The sequence below is a fragment of the Leuresthes tenuis genome, unplaced genomic scaffold (genome assembly GCF_036924035.1).
Source record: "Leuresthes tenuis unplaced genomic scaffold, fLeuTen1.0.hap1 SCAF_18, whole genome shotgun sequence".
Taxonomy (NCBI): domain Eukaryota; kingdom Metazoa; phylum Chordata; class Actinopteri; order Atheriniformes; family Atherinopsidae; genus Leuresthes; species Leuresthes tenuis.
The window spans coordinates 3,373,604-3,398,863 of record NW_027325372.1 but is presented as its reverse complement, the minus strand read 5'-3'; the positions used below and the strand labels follow the sequence as shown (position 1 = coordinate 3,398,863).

At 47.0% G+C, this 25,260-nt stretch overlaps 2 protein-coding genes across 15 annotated transcripts in view; one reads left to right on the top strand and one right to left on the bottom strand.

The window, feature by feature from the left end:
- The window catches only part of macf1a (microtubule actin crosslinking factor 1a), a 224,883-nt gene that overhangs the window by 26,299 nt on the left and 173,324 nt on the right, over window positions 1–25,260 (bottom strand). For all 14 annotated transcript variants that reach the window (XM_072371022.1, XM_072371029.1, XM_072371025.1 and 11 more), the window contains 2 exons: window positions 1,109–1,270; window positions 134–304 (listed from right to left, as the gene is read on the bottom strand). In XM_072371022.1, coding sequence (XP_072227123.1) covers window positions 134–304; window positions 1,109–1,270 — 333 coding nt within the window. The remainder of the gene's footprint in view (window positions 1–133; window positions 305–1,108; window positions 1,271–25,260) is intronic.
- LOC140275543 (tripartite motif-containing protein 16-like) lies at window positions 3,690–6,080 on the top strand. Its single transcript, XM_072371055.1, has 2 exons — window positions 3,690–4,826; window positions 4,857–6,080. Exons 1-2 carry the CDS (start codon window positions 3,710–3,712, stop codon window positions 5,417–5,419), a joined length of 1,680 nt encoding a protein of 559 aa, XP_072227156.1. The 5' UTR covers window positions 3,690–3,709; the 3' UTR covers window positions 5,420–6,080.

Sequence of the window (25,260 nt, the reverse complement as noted above, 5' to 3'; positions counted from 1 at the left end):
GACAAGCTGTGTTCAAAGGGGAAACGTCGGTCACTTATTGAACCTAAACTTTACATGTCTGTAAAGATGTTGGAATTCCTTCTGAGCTGATGGATTAAAGAGGAACTTTATCTCATTTCTTTTGTCCTCCTACCTTTTGCTCTTGGATCTGGGCCTTGACCACGCGATATTCGGCAGATGGAGGCTTCTGATTGGCCACCAGCTCCTCTGTGTCGCTCAGCCAGCTCAGCAGAGGCTCCAGAGCATCCTGGAACTTCCCACAATGCAACAGGGCCTCCTGCAGCTGGGCGATCCGCTCTGCCACCTGAGGACAGAGGACACAAATATATAAAGGTCATCTCTAACATTTATCTGGATCTTCCTGCATCTCCCTGTAATCTTACAATAAATAACTCTTTTAAAGAGGAAAAAAGTCTACAACTTCAATAAAGAACAACATAAGGAATGAGTTTTAGTGGAGACTATATTCGTATGTCCCTGAAACACAAACACAGCAGACCAGAGGCATTTTGGTGCAACCGGAAAACTTAATCAGGAGCAGGTGAGTTGCGTCATTTGAGCAGTCAGCTGACATGGTTTAGTAACCATCTACGTGTCCACAGGCTGAGGCTACATGCTCAGAAATACATCCCATGACTTTTGGTGAACATGCTGCCGTGGCCTCGATGGAAAAGGTCGGGAGGTTGATGTTGATCAAAGCCAGAAGAGCTGAAAATGACCTGCCAGGAATATCTAAATGATTGAACCTGAAACCTGCGGAGACAAATGTTTGTCTCTTTGAGGCCTGATTTGTTCTAACAAGGAAGGATTTTTTCAGAAGGACCACCTGGACACTGATGGAAAGAAGTGAATCTGGTGCCAGCACCAGGGGACCTTCAGGGGCGAACTTTTGCTTTGCTGTGTTCATGGTTGACATGCAGCGCATCGTTTGAGCTCCTCATCGTCTCTAATACAGAAGTATTAGAGACAGATGCACACATATTTATGTGGATTAAGATACCTGTTACAGTCCAAACTCCATGTTTTAGTTACTCAAAGCATGAAATCTGTAACAAATGTCACTCTGAGGCTCCTGATGGTGTTTTTAACTGCAGGGTGAGAGTCGTACCCGCTTGTTGAGCGAGTTCCACCGCAGGTTGGTGGTCTCCAGGTCGTGCTCCAGCGCCTGAGTGTCGGTGTGCTTGGCGGCGCTCTGGATCAGACCCTGACCCACTGCGTTGACGTGCTGCAGCTTTGGCTGAATGCGGTCCACCTGCTCTCGCTCCACAGCCTGAGAGAAGAAGAGACAAAGAGAGGGGATGTCACTGATTGGCTGCGGTTATGAAAGAATAAAGAAGTCAGTGTAACAAATGGAGGAAGACTGTGTCACATTATGTACCTGCACTGAGAGGCAGCTGGACATCAGAAAATGAAAGACAGACAGAGGGATGTGCAAAGATTACAGAGGAGTGGGAGACAGGAAGGGAACTGGAAAAACGAGGGTGGAGGAGGGGGAGATGGGGGATTATGGGGATTAGACGCTGAAGAGTGAGGGGCTGGTTGGAAAAGGCTGAGTCGACACACACCCGAGCACACATGGACGAATACAACCTTAAACACGCGTTTACAGAATACACACACACGACTTGGCCTGTCTGGACACATTACTCACGCATGCACGTCGCAGCGCAGGGCCGGAGCCATCTTGTGATGACAACAGAGCAGCTGTCCGACACTAAAGACAACCAGACTCGACTTAGCTGGCTGAGAAACACGAGCAACGGCCAACGCTGCTCCTGTCCCAGGGCACAAATGTGCCACTACTGCAGCCACAGACATTAAGTTCGGTCCGTCTGAGCTTCACCGAGGCAGACAAAACAGGTCCGGAGCGTTTAAGGGGGCTAAACTAAACCTACTCCAAAGAATCAATCTGCAACACGTCCAAAAACCCGGTTTTCTCAGTAGAAGTCATATCATTTTGGCTAAAGGTAATTATAGTGGTACTTTTGAGCATTTTACACACTGAAAGATTAACAGATCACTTCAGAAACCACACGGTCCAATCTCCACCATCAGCACTCAACGACAAAACTTCAAAGTGAAAATCTTATCCCCGTTTGGTGTAACGGTTCATTTCAGCTGGTCTCACTGTGAGAAAAACAGCCCTGAACCAACAGCTAATGCACTGAAACTCTATCCAATAATTTACTAAATCCACAGAACATGTTTCACAATTTCACGCTTTTCCGCCAATTGCCCGGCTGATGGAAACTCTGCAGGACCACAAAGAAAATGTTCCTGTTACATGAAGTCCTGTTGAGTTTGAGGTCCGCTGCAGTACAGCAGCAGAGCGGGGGGGCGAAAACACTGAGGAGTCCTGACATTTAGGCCCACAGAGGGGAGGATTAGGGCTGGTGGTGGTTTGTGATGCTGCAGCAGCCAAACGGCCACACAACGAGTCACACACACATGCATCAGATTGTGGTAAAGTCCAGGCCTTTGGGAAAATAGCTTAAGGGGGGGGGGGGGGGGGGGGGGCAGTTAGAGGGAGGGAAAATGGGAGAATGAAGGTTTGGAACGGGGTGTAATGGAGGAGAAATCCTGCACACAATAATATAACAGAGAAAAACTCTATTATTAAAGTCTTGTGGCTTTTTTAATTTTCTCTACAAAATGTTAAAAATGTACAGCTCTGTTCAGAGATCCTGATCCAACCCTCATTTCTTTATATTTCCCTTCCAGGTATGAGCAACAGCTCTCCAGCTTTCTGAAGATCTTTCAGAGTTTTTCTTTGGATATTTTCTGCTTCTTCACCCATTTTCAGTCCTTTTTTCTTTGTAAAGCTACTTAACTCTGAACTATGAACCATTCAGGCAGAAAAAAGGCTCCTAACTCAAGGGATGAACCAGTGTTGTGTCGACACAGAACAGACAACTTAGCAAAGAAGCCATTTTAAACTGGATCTTTAGGCACTTTGTTACCAGCAGCCTGTCACAAAGACACATCATTTGTTCCCATTTCTTTAGCTGCATCTATGAAAAAAAGCAAAGAAAACACAGTTTGACAGACAGAAAATAGGATGTCATGTGAAAATCAGCCTTCATATAAACATACATTTAGGTCTGACGTGTGTTTGGTCAGGATATGATTTTAATCTTCATTCTTAGGAGGAAAACCTACAAGTACATGTTAAGAATGTGTTGCCACTTGGTGCATTAGCACCAAAGTAAAAGGATGATATTAATCAGAGGCTCAAAGTGTTTCTAAATGTTCTTCCTGATTTTTTAGGCTCAAAACTCCGCAGCACTTATGTCGAGTGCAATTTAGGATCCAAAGCAGCAACATGTTCGATTTATGTGCAGCAACTGATTCCATTATTTCAGGAGAAGCTCGTCTGCTTCATTTAAAGTTCTGTGAAGAAAGAAGCTGACGAGGAACTGGAGCTTTAACACAATGATTCATTGTGAAAGTGAAGTGAAACTTCTTTCCAGAGGGATTAAAAGAAGAATCAACCCGTATTTTAACCATGAAGACTGGTGTGAAACAGCTTCAACACACTTCCTGCTCTCACAGCTCCGCTCTGCCCACATGTTTCCTTGTTCCCTCCCCTTCAGATCTGCAGGCTGATGATGGGTGTAACCAGCACCTGCTGAACTGATTGGCTCAGAGCTCAGACTAGTTTCAGCTATGAGGAAGTGAAACTCACTGAGTCGCTGATCTGAGAGGAGAAATGGCGCAGAAAGGAGCTCAGCTGGACCGAGAAACCTTCTCTTGTTCGATCTGTCTGGACCTGCTGAAGGATCCGGTGACTCTTCACTGTGGTCACAGCTACTGCAGGAACTGTATTAAAGCCCACTGGGATGGAGAGGATCAGAAGGGAATCCACAGCTGCCCTCAGTGCAGGCAGACATTCATACCGAGGCCTGTCCTGGGGAAAAACACCATGTTAGCTGCTTTAGTGGAGCAGCTGAAGAAGACTGGACTCCAAGCTGCTCCTGCTGATCACTGCTATGCTGGACCTGAAGATGTGGCCTGTGATGTCTGCTCTGGAAGAAAACTGAAAGCCATCAAGTCCTGTTTAGCCTGTCTGGCCTCTTACTGTGAGAAACACCTTCAGCCTCATTATGATTCACCTCCATTAAAGAAACACAAGCTGGTGGAGCCCTCCAAGAACCTCCAGGAGAACATCTGCTCTCGTCACGATGAGGTGATGAAGATGTTCTGCCGCTCTGATCAGAAGTCTATCTGTTATCTCTGCTCTGTGGAGGAACATAAAGGCCACGACACAGTGTCAGCTGCAGCAGAAAGGACTGAGAGGCAGAGAGAGCTGGAGGGGAGTCGACAGCAAATCCAGCAGAGAGTCCAGGACCGAGAGAAAGATGTGAAGCTGCTTCAGCAGGAGGTGGAGGCCATCAATCAGTCTGCTGATAAAACAGTGGAGCACAGTGAGAAGATCTTCACTGAGCTGATCCGTCTCCTCCAGAAAAGAAGCTCTGAGGTGAAGCAGCAGATCAGATCCCAGCAGGAAACTGAAGTGAGTCGAGTCAAAGAGCTTCAGGAGAAGCTGGAGCAGGAGATCACTGAGCTGAAGAGGAAATATGCTGAGCTGCAGCAGCTCTCAGACACAGAGGATCACACCCAGTTTCTACAGAACTGCCCCTCAGTGTCAGCACTCAGGGAGTCTACACCCTCATCCAGCATCAAGATCCGTCCTCTGAGGCACTTTGAGGCTGTGACAGCAGCTGTGTCAGAGCTCAGAGAGAAACTACAGGACATCCTGAGAGAGGAATGGACCAACATCTCACTGAGAGTCACTGAGGTGGATGTTTTACTGTCAGAACCTGAACCTGAACCAGAACCAGAACCTGAACCTGAACCAAAGAGCAGAGCTGGATTCTTAAAATATTCATGTGAAATCAAACTGGATCCAAACACAGCAAACAGACAGCTGTTACTGTCAGAGGGGAACAGAAAAGTGACATTTATGAATCAACCTCAGTCTTATTCTGATCATCCAGACAGATTCACTGGATGGTTTCAGGTCCTGAGCAGAGAGAGTCTGACTGGACGTTGTTACTGGGAGGTGGAGAGGGGGGGGAAAGGAGTTGGTGTAGCAGTCGCCCACAAGAATATCAGCAGAGAAGGTGGGAATGAATGTGTATTTGGATGTAATGACAAATCTTGGTCATTATATTGGGACCCAAACAATTATACATTTATATACAACAAGATAAAAACCTCCATCTCAGGTCCTGTATCCTCCAGAGTCGGAGTGTACCTGGATCACAGAGCAGGTATTCTGTCCTTCTACAGCGTCTCTGAAACCATGACTCTGCTCCACAGAGTCCAGACCACATTCACTCAGCCGCTCTATGCTGGGATTGGGTTTTATTATTATTATTCTTATGGATCCACAGCAGAGTTGTGTAAAGTGGAATAAAGGTATCCTGTCAGCTCTTTGCTGTTTATTTGCTGCTTTTTCCTGTGTTTGTGCAGCCATGGAGGATATCACTGCTAATGATGAGTTTTATTCACAGAAATATTTCTCCACATGAAAATCTAAACTTCTCTGAGCTCTAAATATTAGTTGGATGCTTGTGTTGATGTGTCTGTATGTTGTTGTTTCTCTTCCACTTCATGGAGCCCAACAGAGAGATCAGCAGACCTTCCTTTATCACAGACTCTGTTCACATCTCATCACTTTGTAAATGTAAAATTATTCTGTAGCTACACTGACTTTGATTAGTTTCAGAGATCAAATGTTGTTGCTGTTTTCTAAATCAACCAACAGATGAGGAAGTCTGTTCTGAGGTGCTCAGAAACGGTCATTTCCAGGATCAGCAGGAATCAGGAGATCCTTCATCAGCTTTAATGTGAGAACCAGTGAAGATTTTCACAGCAAATACCGCTTTGAAGGAGTGAACAAAGTGTTTTCTTTTGTCTTCATTTCAGTGTTTCTGTGAAATCTGACGGAGAAAATGTCAAACTGATGTGAGGGTATAACTGAAGCAGTTTTCCTGTAACAGCACAAAGTTCAGAGTTCATGTTCAGAGCAGAAAATATTTGACTTTCTTCAATAAAACAGCTTCATCGCAGAGAAATGAGTCCAGTTTTCTTTGAATTTTTCTTTCCTCCGTCTCTCACTCAGAAAGATTTGATCCACATGCTTCAGATGATTAGTTTTTATTCTGTGAGCTCTGTTGTTCTGACGTTTCTTCTTTAACAGCGTAGAAACATTTTCTTCAGCTGATAAAAACAACACGAGAACCGATGAGAACAAACAGCAGGAACACCACAAACTAACATGTTTAACATGAAGAACAAAAAGGACTCGCTGGGATTGTTTTACTCTCTTCATCCTCATCTATAGCGCCTCCTGCAGGTAGAAACTTGATCTAAAATGTTCTTGTTTTTCTTTCTGTTAGCAGGAAGTTCATGTTGAGCAGAAAAAAGCCTCCAAACTCAAGGGATGAACCAGTGTTGTGTCGACACAGAACAGACAACTTAGCAAAGAAGCCATTTTAAATTGGATCTTTAGGCAATTTGTTACCAGCAGCCTGTCACAAAGACACATCATTTGTTCCCATTTCTTTAGCTGCATCTATGAAAAACAGCAAAGAAAACACAGTTTGACAGACAGAAAATAGGATTTCTGCAGCAACAAGGTGATTCCCAAAGAGCTATTAGCTGAAAACTTGGCATATCTCAGCATGGTGTGCAGTGGGTCCTTAAAACATTTGAGGAAACTGGACAAGTGGAGGACAAAAGAAGAAGTGTCAGGCCTAAAAAACTATCTACAGCAGATGAACAGGATCTGAAAGTGATGTCCTTAAGAAAGAGGAAAAAATCCAGCTGTGACCTGACAGGACCTGAGAGATGCATCTGGACCTTCAGCTGATCCATCTACTGTTGGCCCAAGCCTCATCAGAAATGGTCTCCATGGAAGGGTGGCTGTCAAGAAGCCGTTCTTAAGGAGGGGAAACAGGGAGAAAAGGCTGAGCTGTGCCAAATGACACAAGAAGTGGACTGAAAATCAGTGGCAACAGGTCTTATGGAGGGATGAATCCTCCCCAGAGCCCGGACCTCAACATTATTGAAGCAGTGTGGGATCATCTGACAGAGAACGGAACAAAAGGCAGCCCACATCCAAAGAAGAGCTTTGGGATGTCCTTCAAGAAGCCTGGAGAACTATTCCTGAAGACTCCTTAAAGAAATGACAGAAAGCTCGTCTCAGAGGGTTCAGGCTGAGTTGGAGAATAAAGGAGCTCAGAACAGAGATTCACTTTAAAGCTCTGTTTCAGCCTTATTTACTGTATTTATATTCATGTTTAAACATTTATGTTTCAGTAAATCACTGCAACTATTTCCTGTTTTCCAGGCAACATACAAATAAATGAGGGATGGATCGAGGCCTTTGTCAGTTTGTGACATAATCTTTTGTCATCACTCCTGCAGCCTTTAATCTCACAGATCAGCAGAGGAACTAAGACTCGAGTCCATTAGTCAGAGGTCAGCAGAGCAGCCTGTCCCAACACTTCAGAAAGTTAAACTCATTTATACAATAACAAAACGTGAATTTGATTAACAAACTAATCAGAACAGCAACAAAGCGTGCCTTTCTTTTACTGCTCCAAACATATTTAGCTGCTTTAAAAGCCTCTCATTATGTGTCGAATCTTCACAGGATCAAACATTTTACAGGTTTCTGCTCATCTGGCTTAAATATGGCATCGAACTACAGCTTCTCCACGATGAGGCGCGTTAGTGTGGGTTTAAGGTGAACTTTGTGTGCTGGACAGAGTGAATTAAATATGAATGATCGGTTTATGTGTGTGTGCTCTGTCCTGTTTGGACGCAGCTGTGTCGAAGCGAAGGGCGTCATCGCTGCTTGGAACAGGAAGTCTGCCGTCCAGAACAACAATGACTGCAGCCATGACCCACTCCACCCTGTGCCTTATCCTGGTGTGTGTGTGTGTGTGTGTGTGTGTGTGTGTTTGAGATACGCTGGAACGGAGAAGGAAAATACACCCGTTCACCATGGCCACAGATGCTCTGGGATGTACAGAAACATGTTTCAGGCTGTTCATTCTCCCTCGTTTTTCTCTTTTCTTTGTCTCTCCGTGTCTTTTTCAGCCACCCTCTGCAGCTCGGAGTGTAAACCAGTAAACCAGAGCTCTGGAAAAAGTCCCACATACTTGTCATTCTTCTCCACCTCAGCCAGCAAGCAGCACAAACACACACACACAAACTCAACTGAGCTGACTTCGCTATCACCACCACCCTGTCCTCCTCCTCCTCACGTCATCCCTCTTTCCTTCAATCCTTTCCATCTTCCTACTCAACCTCTCCATCTGGACCGCAAACCCACACCGGCTTCCTCGCCTCGGCCGCCGCTCTGTGCGGACAGACCGTAAAAACACCGGATCTGAGCCGAGCTCGGGAGGAGACAGGTTATTCTGCCTGAATAACCAGCTGGTGGTTGGTTGGTGTGATTTCTGTCAAACAAGTGCAGCAACTTTTCAGAATTCAGTCATTTGTGTGAGATCTGGTGGAAAATCATTAAAAACATGGAACAAAGAGATGAAAATGAGCTGAAGTGTCCTCCTGGGGCGGAGGTTGGAGAAGGTGGTGGTTTGTGATGGAGACCCACAGCGACCCACGCATGATATCTGCCACCTCAGACTGGACAAATCCAACGAGTCGCAGTTTTCTTACAACAACTCGTCATGTTGCAAGAACAACATCAGTGAGGGATGGAGCTGAAAAGTCAGGATTTTATTGTAAAGCAACAGCATAGCTGTCACCTCGTTGGGGAAAAGGCGATGTTTTGCTTCCAGAGTTGAACTTTCCTCACATCTGCATGTTTTGGCACAGAAATTCACACCAAGCGAACAAACAGGCGGCATCGTGTTAAATAAAATGGTGGCAGTGGAATGTGTAGACATGCAGTGAGGGAGAAGAAGCTGCAGCTCAGACGCTTTTCAACACTTTTAAACAGAAGCTGAGAAAAAGGAGTGCAGTGGTTATCACAGGTGAAACCACAGAGAGGGAACAGTGCTGTTATCCATCTATTTAACAGCTCAATCTGCCAGATCCTTCTGCTTCTGCCGGCTTTAATGTTACCAGGTCCAAATAAACTGTAAACCAGCGTGTTCAGTTGCCACCAAATGAAGGGAAAGCATCACATGCTTGATATGGTATCACTTAAAAAAAAAAAAAATCAGCTCATTTAATTAATCAGAAGCAGCTCGATCAGGTTTGGACTCAAATGTCAATGTGTGACATTAACTGAGTCAAACTGGGCCACAAACACTTAAAAACCAGAGAAACAACAAAGATGAGAATCAGAAATCTCACATTAAAATGGTTTTTGGCTAATTCTAATGAGTTTATGTAAGACCCGATGGTGTGACGTCGGAGCGAGGCTCCCATCAGAGACTGACCGCACGCTCACAGCAAGCTAATCACGCCATGATGCACACAAAACGTGCAACTCTAAGGTCAATTACCCTGACCGGAGTTCAGAGAAATAAGGCGTCTCGGTGGGTTCATCAGTGGAATATAAATGGTGGTTTTTATTAACTGAGCTCTGTGCTGTGAGTATATCATACACGAGCACATGTGCTCTATATTTAGCTGTCACTGGCTAAGCTAATAAGGCTGAACTGTGCTGGTGGCGCGGGCTCAAAACATCACTCAAGGACAATCAATGCCTTAATCAGGACAGATGAGGAGCGCACTGGCTCTTAATGTGCACACAGAGCATAACTAATGAGACCAAAGACACACTGCAGCTGCTACTGTCTGCTGCACAAAAACCAAGAAAACAGGAACAAACGCCATGTTTTCAAACTTTTAAAGCTGCCTACTTCATGGCAGCCGGCGGTCCAGTTCTAAACATCTCCTCTAAGTTTTGCCCCCACAGCTACACCTTGTCTGGATTCTCCGGGCTCGCCCTCCACCTCACTCCACCTCTCTTCCTGTCTTTCAACCCTCGTCCTTCCTCAGTCGCTCCTTTCCCTTTTAGTGGAACAAGGAACGGGGGGGGGCTTCCAGACTAAGTGGAGAAAACTTTGTTTTTCTGAGTAAATGTCCGGCACAGGCATGAGGAGGTTAATAGTTTCAGTAAAACCAGCGCTCTGCATCAACAAGCACATTCAAATCTGATGCAAATGTCGGTGCATTTAAAGCATGTTGGCTGGAACCGTCCTGTACACCTGTCCTGCTCTTTGTTGTTCCGCCTGCTTTCATTTTTCCTCTTTCGTGGATGTGTTTTTCTTCAACGTGAATCCTCTGCCTTCATTCGCCGGATTAAAGCACTTAGTTCATCTGTGGGTTTTTTTTTTTTGCAAATCTGTTCCTTTTGATGCAGAGAAAGAGAGAAACGGCCTGAATCTCACAGGATTTCAGAGCTTTGCTGTCCTGCTGATGGGTGCCGGACCCAAAAATACGATCCCTGAAACAACATTTGATGTACTTTTTACATGTTAAACATCCAGCTCCAGCTGGAAATCAGCGTTTTCCTCCTTTTACTTTCATGCTGCTCTGTGTACACAGAGCAACGCCCCGCCTGCCTCTCGCCGGTTCATCCCGGAGGCGGATGTTCAGAACCAGAATTATCACATCAATCAAAACAAGTGTAAGAGTTGCAGACCGGACGCCACCTGGCTCTGTTCCTGCTTAAAATGGAGGACAGTGCGTGCAGGTTTTAAACATCATGATTTGTCCCGAAACTTAAGATTTAGATGATTTAAGAGCGTTTTAACCATCTCAGCTTTTTCTGAGTCGTCTGCCATCAGTCGGTCTGTCTGTACTTTACGTTTCCTCGCTTCAGTTCATCAAACAGCATGCAAAGTCAGTCCATCTGTCTGTCTGTCTGTCTGATTGTGGGACACTCGTGCACACTGTGCTTTACAATGAGCTCCGTGTTAATCCAACGGCCTTCTGCTGGTGTCCGTCTGTTATCGTCGCAGCGAGGCCTCATGTGGAACTACAAGGTGCTTCCTGGTGAAAACAACCGCTTCCTCTGATTAGCCTCCCTGTCGCCTGTCACAAGCCTTTTTGTGTCTGTTTCTTTGTGTTTCTAAACTCTGTCAGTATGTCCGAATTGTTCCGTCCTCCCCACGTTTGTCACAGCATCCCATTTCAATTCATTTCTATCAGCAGCTCCGAATAAAAAACTGCAAACAAAAAGTTAAAAGGAGGGCAGAGAGGAGACGTCCAGCCCTCAGCCCGAGTGTTGGCTGCGGCACATTCTTATCTCATATCTGAGTTTATATTCCCCAGACAACTTCACACGCTGGTGTAATCAGGCTGGCAGAGGCAGCCCCTCTCCAGCCACAGAGAGCCACAGTATTTACCTCTCACCTCCTTATCTCAGCAACAAAACCATCCGAGCGTGGAGGAGCAGAGGGGGAGGAGTGGGAGGGTCGGGTGGACAGAACCAGAGTCGGAGACGACGCCTGAATACAAGAGATTTCACCACACAACAAAACCAGAGTCAAATCCTCAAATCGTCATCTCTGATTTGCTACTTTAAAGAAACAAAGGAGCCAGTGTTTTTCCGTGGCAGTGCACGGTGTCCGTGACGTGCACACTGAGCTTGGGAATGATGAGATTTTCACTTCATCTCTCAGATCTCAGAGTCAGATTGCAAAACTAAGAGCTGACTTTCTCCTTTTAGAAGTCGTTCATCTGTGCAAGAAGAAGAAATCGAGTTCACCCCGAACCCTCATCCCGATGAAGTGAATGTGGACGACGTAATCTGACGGCTTCGGAATAAAGACGCCATCTGCGTTTCACTGGTTTCCTGAAAGCCTCGATTTCACCGTGCAGTTCAACGGAAAATCTCTGAAAAAACGAAGGCTCGTTTCAAGAAGCAGAGACAGCGACAAGGTGAAATACGTCATTCCTTTTGAGCATGTTCAGGCCCCCGAACGAGCAATTCAATTAGGAAGAATGATAAGAAGAAGCATAGGAAACACTTCCGATGATGCAACAGGCCTAAAAATTAATCCTGGACAGCGAAGCTTAGGACGAATCATTTCAAACACAAGTAAAAAAAGTAAACTGAAACACCGTCTGGTTTTCCTTCAGTCACAGCACTGCCACTGAGGATTCTGGGTAAAAAAAAGCCTGGGATCGTGCGGTTGTTCCTGGCTTTGCGTAGAAATGTGATCATTGTAGTAAGTTTATTAATAAGATTCCTCAAAAACTACCAGGGAGATTTAAGAAAGAGCAACGGTGAAGGAAAAGCCATTAATGTGTGTTAATTTCCACCTTAAAAGATGTGTTTGAACACAGGTTTAAAGTGGCATTAAACACCTTTTCCTTTGATTATCCTCCATCTTTTTCCCCTTGATGTTTCACCTCATCTGCACCACAGCACTCTTTCCAGCTGGAACTCTCGACACGACATCTGATTGCATTAAGCCGAAGCCAGAGAGAACAGACATTGACTGATAACACAGGCAGAAACCATAATCGGTTCCTCCCCTCAACAAACACGCAACGACACACTCTAACAGACACTCGGAGCCAAACGCACTCGTAAACTCACGCAGGGCAGAGCGAACGAGCCGTTACTGATGACTCCGTGTGCCTGATGGAAACCATAATGTAATAAAAGATGCAAACAGATCAGATCACCAGCATGAGATCAGGCACGTCAGCGGCCACACAAGCCGCACACGGCATCAATGATGCGTGCCGCGGACTTTCTCTGAGAAACTAACAGGTTTGCTTCAAAACATTTCATGTTAGAAACTGATGAAGTGGCAAGATGGCAGAAGACAGACAGAGAGGGCAAGAATAAGTGATTCAAAGCAAATTTCCTACAAAACCGTCCCTTTTTGTGACTTCCAACAGCAAACATGATGTCGTTACAGTTCATCAGAACTGAATTAAGAGTCTGAGACCAATAAAAACACAGCTTTGATCCACTTAGATGCAGCTCACACACTTCAGGGAAAGATTCGAGAGGAGTGGCAACACGGGCTGAATACTGAAAGCAGAGAGCGACAAAGTCACTGAGATTCCTCTGTTACAAGCTATCCTTGAAGTGTTTATAGAGTACTCATTCCCCATTGCATAGCAGTAACCTTGTGTACACAGCAACACTGATTACATTCTCATATCTGCCCAAACAGAAGAGCCGACCCACAGATTAGGCCCAGCACACGACTGTGTGTGGAAACACGCTGAACTCCACACGCACACAACCAGGCTACACGCTGTCGGGCCTTTTCACACAAAAGAACACGAGATCAGTTACAAATATGTGCATATCAGCGCCGACCCCCGTCCAAACACAGAGTAACCCTGAGGGTAGTTTCCCATAAGTAGCTGCCCCTCCTCTCAGCATCATATTGCAATAATCTAAAGCCCCACTACTGAAAGACAACTAGCTAATTATGGCGTCTACATAACTTAACCCCCCCATACATTTTCCATGCTATGTCTACAGCAGTTATTCTCAACACTCTGACCCAGTTCTTTCCCCATGCTTCGCCTCCATGTGCTCACATGGGCACACTGAACATATTTGTTGCTAAAAACAGATTTTTTTTGTTCTTCAGCTTCCGATCCTCACCTGAATAAACCGGCATGTCTACGGTTCAGTTCAGTGAATGCAGCAGTTGCATTTATAGACTCTGACGTCAAACGTTATGCCTGTACAAAATCAATCTATCATAAAATATCACGACCACTTCCAATATGGATTATTAGAATATATAATAATTATATCATTCTTGAAAGCCAAACTGTAAAAATAGAAGCGTACCTCTAACTGCAACTCAGAGTTGAGACGCTGTAAATCAGTCGATTCATTCTCCGCTTTAGAGCTCTGATCCGATTCTAAGGGGATGTCTGTGGGACAAGCCGTGGCCCCTGGTGCGGGCCCCCCCTCCTCCGGCCTACATGCTTGCACCAGGCTCGTCTCGGGCTCTGTGAACAGGCTCTGTAGCAGGCCCGGCTCAAGCTGGTCCCAGTCCTGGTCTCTGGACATGACAGGAGGAAAATCCAGAGTGGAGCCATCGGACTCCCAGTCACTGTCGCCTGTCATAGAGCCCAGGACAAACTCTACCCCATCCACCCCAGATTGGGTCCCTTCAGAGTACGAGTCCAAGTCCAGCTCCTGAGTGTCCTCACAGGCTGAGCCCACATCTGAGGGGCCGGGCTGGGGCCGTTCAGGTGCTGCCATGTAAACAAAGCTGTCTGCAGAAATGAAGCATCCCTCCTCTTCCTCTGGGTCTTGGCAGCGGGGTGGTTTGGGGACAGGACTGGGAGGAATGGAGTCCCCAGCTGGAGAGGGGGGGCAATCATTGGGGTACTGGGGAGGGGCAGAAACGGCCAGGTAAACAAAACTATCTGAAATCACAAAGGCCTCCGAGTCTTTAGAATCCAAACCTGCACCACAGGAGTCAGATTTGGAAGATGAGTGAGGTAAAGAGGAAGGAGGAGCTGAGTCTGTGTGCTGAGGGGGGGTGAGCAGAGCAGAGTCTGGTTTGGGGGGGCTAACGGTCTCCTCTGTTGTAGTTTCTGGCTGTGGGGCTTGTTCAGGCACGTTCAGTCCCGGGGCTTCATCCACAGTCTCAGACACAAAGGAGGTCCCTTCTGTGTCAGTTATTTTCATGGAAGGCTCGCTGGAGTCTGAGGAGACGGGCTCTTCTTCACAGGAAGTCTGAGGATCAACATCCTGAGTACATTCACAGTGGATTTCTTTTTCAGCCGTGCGCTGAGGCTCAGGGGAGTCATCGACGAGAACTTCCTCGCTGCCGTCCAAACTTGGCTCAAATTGGTCATACACGTCCCACTCTGTTCCCAACTCCTGGTCCTCTCTCAGTACTCCCTCATCCTGCTCAGCATTCTCCCCCATCTGCTCCACCTCCTCAGCGTATGGGTTCAGAGGGCTATGAGACGGAGACGAGGCCGCCTCTTCAAACTCCCCCCCATCGCGCTCAGATGATGCACCACTATCCAGGTCCGTTTCAGCCTGCGGGGGTCTCTCGTGTTCGCAGTCTGTCTGAGTGAGCTTACCAGGTCCAGCTCTGTGGACCCCGCTGGAGTCCGACTCCAGCTGCTGACCAAGAGCAGAGTCTGTTGGGTAACTCGTGTCCTCTTCCTCCATCTTTGCTTTATCCTCGTTATAGTCAAAGTCGCATTCGTCATCAATGAAACCGTGTTCCTTTTTATGGTCTTGAACTTTCATCAAGTCAGATTTTCTGATTTTTTCTACGTCATCAGAGAGAGTTGGACTGGAGCTTTCTGAAGTTTTCTTTAAGTCGAGTGCAACGCTATCAGACTCTGCAGAGTTAAGTGCATCCAGAGGAAGAGTTCCTTCAAAATTCACCCAGGCGGTCTTTGCTTCCTCCTCTCTTTCCTCCTCTTCCTCCACGCAGGGAAGAGAGTAGGGATCGCAGAGAGGCTCAGGGTCTACACTCATCTCCTCGCCCTCCTCGCACTGCCTCTCCAGCTCTAAGAAGAGGTCATCTGACTCAGCATAAGAGCTGGGGCAAGGTGAGGCACTGGGGGCCCCGGGGCCTCCAAACCCTGTAGGGGGAGTCAATACAGGCCAATGGCCAGAAGACCCTGTTAAATACCATTTTTCTGACTCCAGTGTTTCCTTGTCCCAAGTTTGATTGCTTACCTCCCTATTCTCTAATTTAAGAACTGCCTCCCACTCTCTTTCCTCTCTCAGAGCTCTCTCCTCCTCTGCTAAATCCCTTTCTTTTTTCCATGCCTCCTCCTCCTCACTTATTTTCATGCATTCTTCCTGCTCCTCCTCATCGAGCTCCTCGAGTATCCTGCGCTCATCCTCCTCAAATTTGAGTTCCGATGCTGTGCGTTCTCTGAGCTCACCACCCTGAGCGCCCCATCCAAGAAGCCCCTCTTCGTCCCCCTCGTGACTGATGCAGGGGGAGAGAGGCAGACCTCCGTACACTAACCCCTCTTCATCCTTCAGGAAGGGGGATGGGGGGTCCAACAGATACAGTGACTCCTCATCTGTGATGTTATCCTCGCCTAAAAGAGGAGGCAAAGGGGGGAGCACAGGAAAGTTGTGTCTCAGGCCGACCTGGCTCCTTTTTCCTGTTGTTATACTGCGGGGCCAGGTGCGGGCCTTGGTAGGGGGGCAGAATACAGGTTTTGGTGGAATGAGAGGGGCATTGTCTCCCTGGTCCTGGTCAAAAAGAGGCGAATCCCTCTCTGAATCTGAGGTTTTAATGGCCTCAAAAGTCTCCTCAGGGATGAGCCTAATTGCAGCTTTCGAAGAGCTGGCAGTCCGTCTGTGCTCCTCTCTTTTTCTTTCTACTTGTCGAGACGCACCGGGGCTTTGCTGCGGCGTATTTCCAGACACCTGGGGTGCTTGAGCCTGTCCAAAGACAGGTAAGTGTTCCCTTGAAGGAGATGGCACATGAGTCTGTTTCTGTTTCTTCTGCAGCAGAGGATGAACCTGCTTATGCCTGCTGAGAGGATGCTGCTGGAGAGGGGGCGCAGGGCTTAAAGTGGGTGTCAAAGCAGGTGAGGTGGAGACAGTAGGAGTGTGGGGTGCAGATGATAAGGGGGAGGGAGTGTAAGGAGGTAAGGAGGGCGTGGAGGAGGTCGGGGTGGGTGGAGGGAGCTGCTGAGAAGGAATAGGCTGTAGCAGAGACAGAGGAATCCCTGCTCCAGACAAACGCTTCTCTGCTCCTTCAGCAGACGAGAATTCAAGTCTTTCTGCAAACTCGGGAAAACTTGGGGGCATGAAAGCTTTCCAAGATCGCCGGTTTGGATTATCCTTCTTATCACCCCCCTGATGCCGCCTCTTGACTACTGCAGCCACCCCACCAGCTCCAGATGAGGATGGAGCAATGGACAAACCTGAGCCTACGATACCAAGCGGTGGTGACATAATCTGGGGATCACCAGTTAGCTTTAAGGCATCAAAGATCACCCTCTCGTCTAGTTTCTTAACTCCTCCAGCGTTATCTGTACCTCGAGAGACAAAAACGCCACCTAAATCAGTTCCAATGGTGCCGTTGCTGGATATTGTACTTCCCTCTCCCCTCACCTCCCCACCTGAGCCCAGCGTGCTCCTTGACGGTTGGCACAGTTTGGTCCCTTGGTCAATCTGCTCATTGATGCGCATGGTATCATAAATGGATCGCTGGGGGACATAGCAATCCTCTATGTATGCCTCATCCTCGTCCCCTTTTCCAAGGCAGCGAGGGCTCTGCCTCAGACAGTCAGGACGGCTCAGAGGCTTCCCCATTCTGTCTCCTCTCTTGGTTGAGATTTAAAAGAAATGAGTCGAAAACAGAACCCAAAAAAAAACAGGTTTTTGTGGAAAATTGTGTCCTTTATCTTTAACAGTCTCCAGTCAAATAATCCACAGAAATAGACAGTCCATGTGGCTGCATTCAACAAATCCTTCAGGTTTCACATTCTAGCAAATATCATCATCCACAGTATCATTTCCAGTCTGCATTTTTCCGCCCTTGCTATGTCACTTCAACAGTTGAGCATTTCCTTGGTCTTTCTGAGATGCTGTGTGGCATCAGCGAGGGAGTGAGTGAAACAGCCCTCCCCTTCGGCACCATATTAATCACCAGTGCTGTTTATTTTAAAGGCCGTTAGGAACGAGAGACGAGGAGGCATGAACACAGGGAAAGGAAGAGTCATCCCCCCGACGCCTGAGAAGTCCAAAGTCCAAGGAGAAGTGGAGCCATGCAGGTAACATCCCTTTGTTTTGCTGTCAGAAAAGCAGGGCACTTCCCTTTCCTTCATATTTAAGAACAAGAACAGTAACTCATGTCTTGACTCCTGTTTTCCTCCTCTCAAGCTCCTGCATCCTTCCTTCCTTTCTGGCCTCCTTTCTTCAATGTGGCACAACAGGAAAAGGCAGCGAGGCTTGGACAACTTCAGCCGTTGCAGTTGGAGGCAGGCAGGGAAGTGTAAAAGTCTCCTTTTAAGGTGAGAAAACCCACTCGGTTATATAAAAGAAGGGCTGCGTGGGGTGAAATGAACAGAAAAGTACAACACACTAAGGTACTCTGTCCTTCTTTTGTTGAAAAATGTTTCTTGCAGAAAACGTGACAATAAATGAAAGACAAAAACACAGAAAATGTTTGTACCTCAGAGGTTTCTGTGAGACAAAGAAAAAAAAAACAACTGAAGAGATATTAGTGATGAAGTTTTCAGCTGTTTTTCTTTTTCAATCCAACACTTCCATCACAAAAGACGTCCAGACAGCGGTCCAGCATTTTAAGAAAAAGATTGAATCCAGAACAAAGAGAGAAACAATCCCCATCAATGCCTCAGTTCCTTCCTTTTATCTTGCTCTCTTTCTCTCATCCACAGCTCCAGGGGAGAGGTGGTACAGGGGATTGAAAGCAGGTTGGCTCTTGGAGGGGGTGAGGCAGGAGTAAAAGAGGGCATCCGGGGGTAGACAGAAAAGGGGGGAGGGCTGGGGTCCCGGGCCGGCCAGGCGAGCAGGAAGGGAAGCGGGGTAGAGCAGTGAGTCGTGGGACTGTATCCAGAGGGCAAAGTCCCAGACAGCCCCTGCAGCTCCAGTCCAAGCTTCGCTGCGCAGCGAGGGTCTTCCCCGTGTGACCAGCAGACAATCCCTGGACACGCTGCCTTCCCTTTCGCTCTTTCTTTGCAGCCCTTTCTCCTCCCGACTCTGCGCTCAGAAGGAAACAAAGTGCCACGCAATCCCAGCTCTTCGTCTTTCTATGAAAAGTGTTTGCTCCGAGCTTTGCTCGCCGTTTCCTTTCTCTCCCCGTCTCTGCTCTCCACCGGTTCACAGCTGAAATGGTTTGCAGCTGCTAAAAAAATCTCCCTCTTTTCCTCTCACTCTCGCTGCTCCCCCCTCACATCCCCTCTCTCTCTCTCTCTCTCTCTCTCTCTCTCGAGCTTGAGCTCCCTCCCCCTGCTCGCTTGCTGTTTGTGTTTGAATTCAGCTCCGTTTGTTCTGTTTCCTGCACTGGTATTAAAACACAGGAAGTGCTCCAATCACGCTGGTTTCCTCTCTCCCGGAAAAAAAAAAGGAAAAAATGACGGGAGGGCGAGACAGAGGCGTGAGGAGAGAGAAAACAGGCAAGGTGCTAAGAGGGAGTTGTGCAGAGGAGGATTTTGCACATTAGCAAAAAAATATGCAGCCAATTATTCCACGCTGAGCAGCAAGCGACAATCTGCCATAAAAAACTGCCTCCGAGTGAATAAAGGAGGTAAAAAAGCTTTGAATTAAAATGCTTTAATATCTCATAATTTCACCCAGATGAGAGGCTGCTTCAGGCAGGCAGCAGATAATAGAGCACCTCTTTACCACTCCATGCCACAGATGCCAGGCTTGGCACTGTGAGAGGAAAAGAGAAGCAAGCTAGCGAGGTGAGATGGCAACAATCATCACAGCTTTGTAATCCACTCCTAGAACTCTGGAGGAAAACCACCTCCTCCCCTCTGAGGCACAAAAACACTGTCTGCAAAGAGTGAAATGACACAGAGTCAAGGAAAAAGAGATCAGGAGGGAGGCGTGGAGGTAGGGAGAGAGGGGGTGGGACTGTTAGCCGGGAGAGAAAGAGGCTTATCAGTAATGAGCTGTCTGTTTTTTCCCCTAAAGCAACAGTCCAGGCGGAGGCAGACGAGGAAGTTGAGTCCAGCACGAGTTTAGCTTCACTCCATTATTTCCAGTTTTCCCAGATTTCAGCTGAACCGCCGTGTTTCTGTCCAACAGAAGGCAGCCGGAGCGCAAAGTAAATATGGAAAAGAAAAAGTCTGAGATATTCACGGGCTCCACTTGTGCATTCCCGTCTGCGCCTTCACTGAAACCCAATCCGGCTGAGGAGTGCGTGCATGAGCGCGTGCACGTGGGAGCGTGTGTGTGTGTGTCAGTGGGAGGCACAGAGGGGCTGGGAGGAGAAGGGGCCAAGCACAAAAAGCAGTGGAGGAGGAGGTGCCGTCTGTCTTCAGGATGCCACACAAAACCACGTCAGAAGGGGGATACCAGCAAACATGGCAACCTGGGCAGCAGCAGGGAACTTTAAAGCACTTTGTTTTTGTCTGTTATCCAGAGTCGCAGGCTTCCCAGAGTCAGTGGTGGTGTTCCTCCTCCGTCTCCTTATCCTCTGCCCTCCTCTCCTCACTCACTGTTTGTTTCAGTCTTTTCGGCTCGTAGCACATTTCCACCACTCTCTTTATCAACTGTTGCACAGAGCAACCCGTGGCCTGCATGTCAAATATGTTAAATACTCCACTCTTTCTTTTTAACTGCCCCCCCCACCCGCACACACCCACCCCCTCTCTGTCAGTTGCGCTGCAGCTGTCACTGCCGCGTCCAAGTCAAACGTCTTCATAGAAACAAAAGGGGTTTGTCGCCGGCTCGCTACACACCCACACACGCATGCAGAGCTCGCAAACTCTCGCGTGACCCGGGATCGCTGACAATCCTCCGCTCACAGACCACAACAACATCCAAATGCAAGCGCTCACAGATGTGGGCCAGTCACAGGGAAATGTGCAGGGTCAAACAGCACAGACAAAAATATCTTTATTCTTTTAAAAAAAACGGGCCTTATGCGCCTCACTGCCTGCTGACACAAGCAGAGTCGGCTCCTCCACCCATGAGCCCACGATCATCCGTTTAAGATTAACTTAGATTAGTCGGCTCCTTTGCAGATCCAGCCTTTTGCCCTTTGTGATAGTTTTATTCGTTCATCTCTGTCGTCGCAGCTAGTTAGTCGGAACAGACAGGAATCCGCTAAACCAGAGCCAAGGGATGTAAAGATTAGGGCTTCGTTTTCCCAGGAGGGGGTCACCCTGTGGTGTAAAATGCCTCACACCCAAACGCAGGTAGAGATGATGCGTTATTGACTTTTCTGGGTCATTTATTTGCTCGTTGTGGAACTTGTTCATTTCCTCCTCCCTCCCACCACTGAGTTAATCTATGATTCAGCTCTTCAAATCATTTAATGCAATTTTCTTCCTCAACATCTTGTTTTTCAATCTGGCTGCATCGGTCTCCGCCTCCCTCCCCCACCGTGGTTACCTGGCAGCAGGGAAAAAGGCAGTTGCCACCTCGCTGTGCCCTCCCTCACCCCCAGGGGTAGTTTCACATTAACCAGCAGAGCATTTCACCTGCTGCTGTGTGTGTGAAAGCATTTATTGTTCTCAGATAGGCAGACGGAGACAAAGAGACCTGGCTCAGCGCACTCACCTCCACCATCGTGCTCATAAACACCCGTCAATCATCCACCATGAAGGCAGTTTCAGACTTTGCAGCTGATCTGCTTTGTGCGTGTAGGTGGCCAACTTTTCATGTGATTTCCAGTGTAACGGTAAATTAGTCTGCACACATTCCTTAAGGCACATAAAAGCTTCCCACTTGGCCCGGCCGAGCTGTTTTCCCTCAGCCGGCAGCTCGGTGTTACATTCGTGTGATTAACGCAGGGAGGACTTTGCACTTTATAAACACTTTGGAGGCAAATTTTCTGTTTGATGAGTTTCCCGCACAAACAACACCAGCCCCTTCCTCTTTTCTGTGAGCCCCCCCCTCCTCCCACACACCTCTCACAGGGATATTACACCACCTTTACGCTCCAGCTCCAAAAGTCTCTCATTCAGACTAATTGTTTCCAGCTCTGGCACTTCTTTATTATTCATTAGACCGTTGTATATCAGCAGGAATCTTTTATAAAATGCGTGTTATCTGCTCTCGTGTGCAGCACTACGAAGTAAAGCTGGCTTAATAAGCTACATTTGTAAGTTTCAGGGACAGCATGAGAGGCAGAAATCTTGATATCTGTGAAGTGATGATCTACAGTTAGCATTTTTATCCAGTTTTATCCGAAGCTAAACTGAAACATCTGTCCATCTGCGGCCAGCTGTGCATGAAAATATTTGTAGCCGAGTGGAGCGAGTGCTCAGAGTTCGCCGGATCGGGATGTTTCAGAGGAGCATCAGTGCTGGTCACAAAGATGGGAAGCTGACCCTAACGGTAGCATCTACACAGTACGAAATAAACCGCTTCTTATCTTGTAAAGTTCCAACAGGCATGAACAGCTCTGAGTGAAACAAATCTGAAGCGATGTTTAGAAAAGCCCCAAAAAAGAAAAGTGAATTGGACACGTTTCCATTAATCGGTTTGAAGCGGACCAACGAGGCTGCGTGGAGATATGAGCTAAGCGGCTAACAGGAAATGATCCTGAAGCAGGAAAAAAAACAACAGCTGTGGTGGACATCCACAGGAGAGCTCTACTTTAGGAATTACTTTAATCTTTGGGAATATGTGGGATATTAGAATAAGTCTGGGACTTTCCGGTTTGTCGGCTCAGACCACAAACAGCTGGTGAGTCACTTTATTTCAGTCTATACCAGGGCAAAAGAATTAGCTTCTGTTTCCGCTCATGCTAAACAAGTCTTTCCAGAAACAGACAAAAACCACCTGAAGGTAGCATATAAAGTGTCTTTTACCTCCTCTTCTTCATATTTCTCAATGGGATAAAACACCAGACGACCTTTTTGGATAGATTATAATTGGATTATCAATAGTTTTGTCTTAGTGAGATTTAACCTAAAGAAAAGATTCTTGTTATTTTTACCTTCACGCTTTTACTTCCTCTATCAGAAGAAGAAGAGTACCATATTTTTCAGGTTATAAGGCGCATTAAATTAAACAAAACTCAGATAAGTCAAACTTTATTCAACTCACTTGTTGTACTGCGTTGAGTTTGAAATCCGCTTCGTCAGCATGTCTCTGAACAGGAGCCATATTTGGGGCAGCAGGTACAGAAAATGAATGAATACCTTAATGCTGAAGCACGGATCGTATTACTCCACCAGGCTCCTGACTACGGTGGCCCGTAATGCTCAAACCATCGAGCAGTGCAGCTTCGTAGCTTAACAAGGCCGTGCTAAAACATTTTGACAGATTTTTGAGCGCCGGGTACCACATAAAACCGGTTCCAGGTCAGAAAACACAGCCAGAATTAATTTGTACATTAGGCGCACTGCCGATTTTAGAGAAAATTAAAAGATTTTAAGTGCGCCTTATGGTCTGAAAAATACGGTAGTTGCACTTGTCGTTTTCTTGTTTTATCGGATGTATGGATTAATTGTCTGTTATTGTTGCTGTAAACAAAACTGTCTCAAACGGACAAAGATACACCTTCAACCATCATTTTCAACATCAAAGAAATATTTTTAGGCTACAAAAGCCTCTGCGTGCCAAGTAAACATGTGTAGAAGTCATAGCTATAAAAATATGTGTAAAGTATTAACTTTGAGTCGATTTCGCCAATATTTCAGTCTCAAAAGCAGGGGAGTTTTTCTTCTCAAGGAGATCAAAGGCAAAAACAAGAAAAACGGCCCACTTTATATCAGTCGTGTTGGACATATTCAAAAATGTGTCCCAGTTCATGTCGGAGCAGTATTTTACGGAGAGGGAAGAGGGAAAGTGAGAATGCTGGGCTGAGCTGTGGCATGCCTTTCTAATTCACAACAGCTGAAACAATACAGACCCGGAGAGGACGGAGGCAGCGTGCACTCACACAGCCACAGACATAGTAAAGTTGGCTTCTCAATCAGTTACAGATGCTTTCTGAAGTGAAATGTGTGTTTAAACAAATATGGAAGTGTGTGTGAGAGCTTCAGCACAACTGATCAGGTTATATGATTAGTAAAATGATGTTAGCGAGATCCAATCAGCCCCTTAGAGAGATCCAGGATACACGAGAACCCAACCTGAGAGTCACGCACACGCTCAGACGGACTCCAAGACGCAGACAGACAGCGAGCAGAAACACCGAGAGCGGTCCAGGAAAATTCAGAGTCTGTAAACACGGCTTCGGTCCAGATGACGGATGACTTGGATTAGCTGGGGAGTCGTGGGCGGGTTACTGGGTTCTGACACACTGAACTCTTCAGACTCTTTTATTTTAAATCAGCCGAATGACAGAAACCAGGTTAACCCAGAACATGAGGTCCTGGAGCCGATTTTATAAGCTGCAATCATATTTTCAGCTTTATTTATTCACTAATATTCAGTCTGATGTGGTTTTCAGGAGTTACGAACCCTAAATCATAGAGCAGGATGTTTTACATGGAGCCTTACGGGGAAAGTTCAGAAAATACTCACTGTTAATGACTAAAACATAAACTAACTGCATCAGCAGAGTTCCAGGTGAAAACAGGACACAAGAGCGAGCTGCTGGCCCAGTTTGGCTCGACTTCTACACCCATCATCGAATAGCTGCTGACACAGTCGGCGCGGGAGGGATGGTGAGTCACAGGGGACTGAACGCCACAGGATGGCGAGCTGAGAGGACGGGAGGCAGGGCACATGATCGAGTGGGGAGGACGTGAAAGGTAGGAGGAGATGGAGGGGGTGCGGACAGGGGAGGCGTGCAGGCATGATTTAGGGCGCATATTTTAACCAACATGTGTCCGAAGAGTCCCACAGAACGCACATACACCTCCTGTACTGCTGTCACTCAGACTAACCAGCCCTACCCAGGAATGTCCATCTGCAGCGACTGGTTTAAAACCTCCCAACGCCCCCCCGCCGCCGCTGAAACACCAGCGTGAACATGTGTGTCTCATCCCACCCAGAGACTGTCAGCTGCTTCGGGACGCAGGGAGCCAGGGGCATGCAGAGAGATGTTGATGCCACTCCCTGATGTGTGTGAGTGTGTGAGTGTGTGTGTGTGTGTGTGTGTGTGTGTGTGTGTGTGTGTGAGTGTGTGAGGGTGAGGGTGGGGTAAAGAGACAGCTGAGATTCCGGTTGCGACCCGAAAAAGACTGGAATTAGAAGCATCCTCTGATGAAGAGTGCAAGCACACACACACACACCTCTCATCAGCCCACAGAGCGACCCTAAATACAAACACGGATTCCACAGTGACACGTATGTGCAGACAGAGCGACCGAGTAGAAACACGCACACGCTAAACTCTGAGAGGGAAACAAAGACGAGCAGCAACATTCCTGCTCTGTGTGTGTGTTCCGTGTTATTTTTCAGATCAAAATACTGCACTTTGACCCTGGTTGTGTCTCAAAAATCTGATCCAGACATTCGTGGCGCATTAAAAAGAATTTTAACTTGAGTTTGGAACCATCTTCATGACGTGATGCACGAGAAAAGGAAGGATGGGCCTTCGAGGTCGAGATCATCTGTCCACAAACCTGCTTCAACCGAGCAGATCAATGACGTTCAGCCAGTTTGGAGAGATCCTTCCTTTTGATAAAACTTTCTGATTAGTCCAAAACAAGCCGAAAGAATCCAGCTGGCTCACAAAGTAACCAACA

What these genes read in the sequence shown, in the direction of transcription:
- LOC140275543 (XM_072371055.1), top strand. Translation starts at nt 3,710, where the DNA reads ATGGCGCAGAAAGGAGCTCAGCTGGACCGAGAAACCTTCTCTTGTTCG. An exon ending in TTTACTGTCAGAACCTGAAC is followed by an intron (nt 4,827 to 4,856) that starts CTGAACCAGAAC and finishes CTGAACCTGAAC; the next exon opens with CAAAGAGCAGAGCTGGATTC.